We start from the raw sequence: 7,909 nt of genomic DNA on the forward strand, positions 1-7,909 counted from the left end.
CTGTAAGAACACCACATGGATGTTTGTGTGTGCCGGCAGAGGGACGAGCCTGTGTGTGTGGACCTGCCACGGAGGCCAGGATGAAGATTGCTGGAGTCAGAACTAGGCTGAGCTGAGAATCCAGCCCCTTCTCGAGGCGTTATTCTTTTCCATCCAGGTTCCCTCATCCTGAGAGTGACTCCCAGCCCGCAGGGCACAAGGACCCGCGGAGCAGCTGCGGAACCGGCGCCTTCCCGGGGAGCCTTCTCCAGGTCCCTAGCTGAGCCCAACCCCAGCGCTGCGGGCGCCAGGCGCCGGCCAAAGCGGAGGGTTTCCAGTTCGCCTGGGGCAGGAAAGTGAGGTTCCCAGTACCTCTTTCCACTGCGGTTCACAACCTCCTGCACAGCCACTCCCCACAGGTGGGACCTTGGCCCTCAGACCTCAGCGACTTAGCTTCTATCCACGCCACAAAGCGAGCGTATTCCCACAGAAGTCCACGTTTGCACAGACACGCAGAAATCTCAATTCGCGTACATTCCTAGAACTTTATACACGAGGGCTGTCATCTGTTGAGCCCACGACCAGCTCTACATTCGTTTTCACTTACCCACTTGCTATTGGACCTCACATCCCGTCTGCGTACGGTGGCCTTTCTCCCACTGTCCCTGCCTGTTAATCGTCTTATTCACAAGATGGGCCTCAGTAAGCAACTTCCGAGTGGCTGGATCAAAAGCGAATTAAAAAGAATTTGACATCATCGCATTTCCCCCTTAACTGACATTTGACAGAAAGGCATATTTCCCAAAGCCCACATAGAAAAGGAGGAGAGACCAGAAAGGCTGGTGAGGTTGGAGGGGGTCCTAGGGACCTTAATGGAAAGACGGAGAAGACCCAGAGTCTCAGGCTTAAAGCCTATATCCTGGTCGCCCAACTTTTTCCTAACTTTTGGAAAGCCATCTTTTTATAGAATTCCGCCTTGGAGAAGTGCTCTAGGCCGAAGGGGAACAGCACAAGGCTCTACAGATAGACCCTGCCTCAGCGGGGTGCGTGTGAAGCGCCGAGGTGGTTTCTCCGTGGATATCAGGGGTGGGGGTGGGCCGGTTTCTTCCAGTGTGAGCTTCAGTGGAAGTAGCTTTACAGGATCAAAGATTTTCATGCAGGTGGTGAGCCAGATGGAGTAGTAGCCCAGCAGTCGCCGGCTCCTAGCCCTACGTGCGAATCTTCCGAAGACACTGGGGAGTCCTGCCACAGAGATGCCTCGGGGCCAAGGCGCCGCCAGGCTGCCTCGCCACCAGCTCGGCCTGCCGGCGTTTACACCGAATCAGGCGCCTGAGAGGCTAGAGGAGCAGAGATCAGCCACCGTCTCCACCCCCAACCCCCAAGCCCGGAACAAACCGGTCAGTGCCCAAGAGCTGGAAGCGCTCTCCCATTCCCGCCCACTTCCACCTCGGCCTCTGAAGGCTCTTCTGGGAGTCGGCAGCTGGGCGAGAACTGGATCTCTGGGAACCACCTTGCTGGGCAGTAGCTCCAGGTCCAGCCTGAAGCCGAGAACCTAAAGGCGGGGCTGGAGGTGTTAGGGCCTAGTCTACTTCCCTGCTGCGCCCGATGGCCTTCAGGCTCCCACGATGAGCAGGGTTCTTAAAATTCGGATTCGGGAAGGCTAGATATCCTATTCTGAATTTCAGACCTGAAAACAATAGTCAGTTTTGCTTTGGTCCTCAGTTTCCCTATCTGTGAAATCTATCTGTGAAATCAAGTGTGTGTGTGTGTGTGTGTGTGTGTGTGTGTGTGTGTGTTGATGAAGCTGTCTGTTTTCAAGGGATGATTCTAGAATCCTTTCCTTGGATCCACGAAGAAAGGGTGTAGGTTCAGTGCAGGGCGTGAGCAGGCCTGGCCTCAAGTTTGTAGCCCCCGCCCTCCCAGGAGGGGAACTGGGAGAGGGGAGGGACATAGGCGGGGCCGGTTTTCAGTCCCTGTGGTCAGCTTAGAATTGTGTGGCGCTTGCTGAGTATAAAACTTGGGACTGCCACCCCCTTCCCTCCTCCTGCCATTGGCTCCAGCTAGAGGTTGACATCAAAGCAAGGCCTTATATAAGCAGGATCCTGGTGGCAAGTCCGCAGAAGGGTTAAACCCGCTCTTTGGAAATCCGAACCCTTCTCTCTCGCTGCCTACAGAAACCTTCAAGAAGTCCGCAGGTCCTTCGTGTCATCTCCAGCCTTGCTCAGGACTCCTCCAAAACCCAGCCAATTCGCTGCATTGGAGCCCACGGTGACCCCCTTCTGTGGGGCGCATGGGGCGGTGCTAATTGGGCTGGCAGCACAGGCCAGGAGGCTCTCCAACATGAACCTCGTGGGCAGCTACGCACACCATCACCACCATCACCACTCACACCCGCCGCACCCCATGCTGCACGAACCCTTCCTCTTTGGTCCGGCCTCACGTTGCCACCAGGAGCGGCCTTACTTCCAGAGCTGGCTGCTGAGCCCGGCTGATGCTGCCCCAGATTTCCCTGCCGGCGGGCCACCACCTACCACCGCAGTAGCAGCGGCTGCCTATGGTCCCGATGCCAGGCCGAGTCAGAGCCCAGGTCGGCTGGAGGCTCTTGGAGGCCGCCTGCCCAGGCGAAAAGGCTCAGGACCCAAGAAGGAGCGGAGGCGCACAGAGAGCATTAACAGCGCGTTCGCGGAGCTGCGTGAGTGCATCCCCAATGTGCCTGCGGACACCAAGCTCTCCAAGATCAAGACTCTGCGCCTGGCCACCAGCTACATCGCCTACTTGATGGACGTGCTGGCCAAGGATGCACAAGCAGGTGACCCCGAGGCCTTCAAGGCTGAACTCAAAAAGACGGATGGCGGTCGCGAAAGCAAGCGGAAAAGGGAGTCGGTGAGTCCAGGGGCTTATAAGTTCCAGCCAAGGGTTGCGGGCTGGGATAAGTAAGAGTAGGCCTGCAAACAAGGCAGAACGGTGTTGTTCTGGGTGTGATTCTGAAAGGCTAGGGAGGGTTCTGAGATTGACGCGGTCTGCCATTGTGTGCACAGTCATTACTGAGTGAACACAGAATCTTGCTTTTTAAAAGTGATCCTAGGGCCTTACAAAATGAACTGAAAACCTTGGGTTTCCGTATTACAGTTTGTTTTAAATTTGAAGGTGTTCCGAGTCTTCTTCCCTGGGCCCTCCTGGAAACCAGGTTGAGAATGAAAGTAGGAAATGACGTGAATGCTAACTAACGTATTAAGTTCTCCCAAAACATTTTTTTAAAAGTAAAAACAAAACAAAACAAAAAAATGAATACGAGCTTCATACTCTAATTTGCTTAATTATGAATATCTGAATTACCCGGTTTCCACGGGGTTTATTGGAAAGGATTATCTACCTCAATTTAAGCACTAATTGGAGAAACAGAAGCCCACTGGAGGGAAAAGTGGGGTGTAAAATCAGCTCAACTATGGTTCTAGTCTGCTTCTAGTCTGGATCTAGTCTGGGACCTGGGTGGTGGGATAGACAGTCTCAAGGCTTTGTATATGCGACAAACAGGAAGGGCTTTGGCCTTTGAGCTTGCCTGGTCAGCCTTTCTGGGTCTTCTCCAGTTTGATCTTCCTCTTCAGGGTGGTGGGATTTCTGGCCCCCAGAGTTCTGTCTGTTTGGTAGGCTTAGGCCTAGGCACAACAGTATGGACTGGGGAACTTGGTGTCTGTTATCTGACGCTCCGGGCCTGTGGCAAAGTAGGGCTAGCTTACCTGGAGCCACCGGAAAGACAGACTTCCAGCCTCAGTCGCCTGAGGCCTGGGCTGGGGAGCGGGCGGGAGGGAGGAGCACCTTGCTGGAAGCAGTTATAGGGCCAATCCTGATCCTTGTAGGGCACTACTTGTGAAGTAACACCTCACTGGGTTCCTGCTACAGAGCTGGGCAGGACTGTGGAGGCCAGGCCAATTCTTTCCTCCCTAGGTAGTGAGGGAGACTCCCAGCACTGGTACTAGCCAGTACCCAACGTCCATCCAAGCCAAGATCCTACACCAGGCTGAGAATCTGGAACGAGTTATATACGGAGTGGATTACTATTCCCACCCTTCCCACACCAGGCCTCTGTGGTGTGGGCTTCCTCTGCCCAAGATGCCAAAGCTAGGTACAGTTTCCCCAGATTTGGCGAATTCTCGGTAGCAAACCTCCTCAAGCTGGTCAGACCATCCCAGATCCCAGGACCTAAGAGCATAAAGACAGATTTATAATCCTGATTGTAGGCTTCAACAAACAGACATCTGTCACTTAGTTAAGGACGAAGCCTAGTTACTGCTCCTCAACTCCCCTCCAAGCCGAGGAGACCGAACTGAATAACTTAAACCTGACTTTCTCGCCTTTGTTTGTTTGTTTGTGTCTGTTGGCAGCCTCCGCAGCACGAAGGCCTTCCTCCTGCCCTGGGGCCAAGCGAGAAGAGGATTAAAGGACGCACTGGCTGGCCTCAGCAAGTCTGGGCGCTGGAGCTAAATCAGTGAGAAGAGGCCGGCACCGAGGACCCGGCCAAGGCTGGCCCACCTGGTTATCGGGAGAGGAGAGGGCAGGACGCAGCGGCCACGGCGAGTCTCCGGGTACCCGCGCGCGTCTTGCCCAGTCTCTGCGAGCGCCGGCGGGTCGGCGGTTGCAACTACCCACTAGAATCGCACGTGCAATGTCATTTGAATTTGTTAATACATAAGAGAAAGAGAAATTTTATATATATGTTCACTTCCCGCCGACGGCGGCTCTTGGAGGCTCGACTCAAGAAGGGACTGCAGAAGCCCAAGCCCCCAAAGACACACCCTTCCAACCCATCTGAGTGGAACTCAATCCCAAAGGCCATAGCCGCTGCGCTCTCTGGCTCGCTCTCTTGTCCCCCTCTTGGCTCTGCGTCAGTGCGTGGACGCCTTCTTCTCGAGTTAAAATGCAATACGAATAATTGCTAGTTTCCAACCAGGAAAACTGACACTGCCTGGGTTGGTATCTCCTGAACAGTGGTGGTTTTCCTCTTGTCGCTACACTTCCTACCTAGAGGGAAGGCGTTGCTTCCTTCAGCAGCACCTCTGCTTTCCGAGGGAAATGTTTCCCTTCTTTTTCCTTCCTTTTCCTTCCCTTCCCTCCCCTCTCCTCTTCCTTTCCCCTTTCCTCTCCTCTTATCCCCTCTTTTCCTCCCTTTCTCCTTCGTTTCTTTCCTTTCCTTTCTAAATAAAAGCGTTCCCATTCGTTGCCGAATTTGTAACGTATTTAAACTACCTATCGTGCCTGTCGCTCTCAGGTATACATCTCCCTGCCCCCCACCCTCTTTCTACCTCAAATCAGTGTGACCACTCGCAACCCCACCCTTTGCCAAAGCAGTATCTATGCTCTTGACTTAATAAAAAAGTTTTCAGAGAATCTCGCAGCCTTGTGTGGTACTGCTGTCGCCCCTGTAGCCTCTCCCTTTACCCTTCTTTGAGAAGTACCAAATGAAACTGAGAGAAAGAGGGAGGCAGAGAATTTAAATGAGGAAGGTAGAGTCGAGTTTTCAGAAGAGAGCATCAGGTGGGAGTCACTCGTGGAAATGGGAGGAAAGAAGCCGGAGAAAGCAATCAGATGTAGAGACTTACTTGATTGGGAATTCCTAAGGCCAGCTCGCACACTGGTGTGTGGATTGAGCTTTTGTGGAGGTACAAGGGGTGCTACCACACAAAGGAGCCCCGCCTCTGTGCTGGAGAATGCTGAGCTCATAGGTGTCGGTTTCCTATGAGAGCCACTCCTGTAGAAAGAGCCTGGGACTCTACTGGTCCTCTTAGCCCAACTCCAAGGCAATAAAGACTTGCTTCTATGTAATTGCTATTTTATACATAAATAACCTCATGTTGATGGTTACGTTGAGGTTTCTTTCTTGCAACAGAACACTTAAAATATTTATGAGAACAAGTGTGGTGTATGATACCCGCGCGTGCGGCCAGAGCCGACCTCCATGTCCTCACAAGTGCATCCACTGCTGGAGCATTTGCTTGGGGGTGCGGGTGAGAGCTAAATACCGGGATGCGCTAAGACAGGCATCTCCGCGGTACTGAATAACGGTCGCGTGCGAGCAATCGGTTTCCTGCGTCTGAATGCCACCGAGTGCCTGCTGTCTGGCCACAGCCAGCACAGTCCACGGCGGGCCCCGAACTCGGCGTTGAGTGCGCGTGCTCAGATCTTGGCTTGTTTCGGCTGAGGACCAGGAGGGAAGGTCTCTCCGGGGCCTTGAGCTGTGGCTGGAGATGAAGATGGAGATCCAGGGCGGACGCCTCCACCCGACATCAGGGTGAATATGGGGCCCCATTAGTTTCGGCTGTAAACACCGTGGCAGGGATTGCGAGGCCACGCGGGCCGTTCCGGACGCGAAGGAGTTAATAAAAGGTGTTTTATGGGCGCTAGGAAACGGCGGGGGAGGTGTGAGCTTCTCCCTGCTCGCGCCCCCCACCCTTTCTTTTTCTTTCCCTCTGCCACCCGCCGCCAGATCAAACAAGCCCGCGCTTTAACTAGACCAACACCTCGTCGTACTGAGCCGACCGGCGCTCCCCTCCCCCGGCCTCCGAGGCCCCTCCGGGACCCGCAGAAAGGAAACCCGAGGCTCGTTATGGTTTTCTTTCTCCTTTGGAAATTCTGGCCCGCGTGAGGACATGGAGCCAGGGAACAAACCTTCCTTAGACTCGAACCCAGGATTCTAGTTCAGGTCCTGATCACCAACTCTCTTAGGGGTCCCCATTCCCATTTCTATTTTTAGCATGGCAAAACATCCTAAGCTCGGGAAGAATGTGCACCCGCGTCCTCTTTCCTCACAGCCCCGGGGTGGAGAGGGTACCTAGCCTGGGTTACCTCCTCAGCACAACCTACACAACCAGGCTTTTCGGGGGACAACCAGGTTCAGCTGCCCTCAACCTTTAGGCTGAGGGGGTTAGACCCCTAAATGGAACTTCAGTTGCCTATCGTCCCATTCCCAGGTCCAGCAAGTGAGGACCAATGTTCATGAGGCACTAAATCCTGAGACTGACCGGGGTTTTCAAAGGCTTAATCACAACCCGCCCGCCCCTGGCCCCTACCAAGGCCCAGCCCTGGAGTGAGAAAGGGACTGCGCAGCTTTAAGGTAAACCAGCCTCAGTCCGGGTTCCAGAATCATCCAGCTCTGTCCAGGGCCACGACTACAGAATCTCCTGGCTTCCCGTCCTTTTCAGCCTCCCACCTTAGCAAATATCTTCAGAGCCTGAGCTCTCCTCAGACCGGTGGTAGCAGCAGCCACGCTGTTATTATTTGAATTAAACATATTTTCTCTCAGACGTATACGTTTGAAGTAGAATAGTTGACAACTCAAAAAGAAGCACCAGGGATAGATCACTAAGAAATGGGGACTGCAGGTTTTATCTACAGTGCACCGGAGAGGACAAACAACTGAAGACCACCGCAGGCAGGCGAGCGACTGACTTAAAGAAATCATTCCATTAGGGTAGAGTGGTTATGACTTAGCCTTTAGAACAACAGGATCGATAAGAGAATTCTCCTTGATGTGTGAAGGAACACCTCTGTGGACAACTATGTAGTGCCTGAATGATCCTTTCAGGTAAAAAAAAAAAGCATTCATATTTATCCTTCTACCTTTGCTGTTTTGTTTTTTATTTTTCTGTGTTTTTGTTTTGGTCTCACTCTATAGCCCAGGCTGGCCTCGAACTTGTCAATCCTCTTGCTTCAGCCTCCTGAACATTAAGGTTATAGACCCTGCTTTTTTTTTTTTTTTTTTTATAGACCCTGCTTTTTTTTTTTTTTTTTTTTTTTTTAACCTTTATTTCTGACCTGAGAAAATAAAGACAAATTTTAACTTCCTTTGCTTTGTTCTATTTTTTAAAACTTTTTTTACACTGACCAAATATTGCCTTTTACATTAAAACTGCAACCTCATTCCCTTCAGTTACCA

General features: G+C 52.6%; 1 protein-coding gene across 1 annotated transcript; it reads left to right on the forward strand.

Annotated features, from left to right (window-relative positions):
- The first annotated feature begins 2,115 nt into the window (after positions 1-2,115).
- On the forward strand, positions 2,116-4,681 carry Hand1 (heart and neural crest derivatives expressed 1). The gene is made up of 2 exons (XM_032913491.1): positions 2,116-2,862; positions 4,362-4,681. Exons 1-2 carry the CDS (start codon positions 2,320-2,322, stop codon positions 4,467-4,469), a joined length of 651 nt encoding a protein of 216 aa, XP_032769382.1. The 5' UTR covers positions 2,116-2,319; the 3' UTR covers positions 4,470-4,681.
- Positions 4,682-7,909: the final 3,228 nt, after the last annotated feature.

The sequence above is a fragment of the Rattus rattus genome, chromosome 9 (assembly GCF_011064425.1).
Source record: "Rattus rattus isolate New Zealand chromosome 9, Rrattus_CSIRO_v1, whole genome shotgun sequence".
Lineage (NCBI taxonomy): Eukaryota > Metazoa > Chordata > Mammalia > Rodentia > Muridae > Rattus > Rattus rattus.

Bases quoted from the DNA above. Each gene is read 5' to 3' on its own strand.
- Hand1 (XM_032913491.1), top strand. From the start codon at position 2,320: ATGAACCTCGTGGGCAGCTACGCACACCATCACCACCATCACCACTCA. The intron at 2,863-4,361 runs GTGAGTCCAGGG...GTCTGTTGGCAG, and splicing joins GCAAGCGGAAAAGGGAGTCG to CCTCCGCAGCACGAAGGCCT.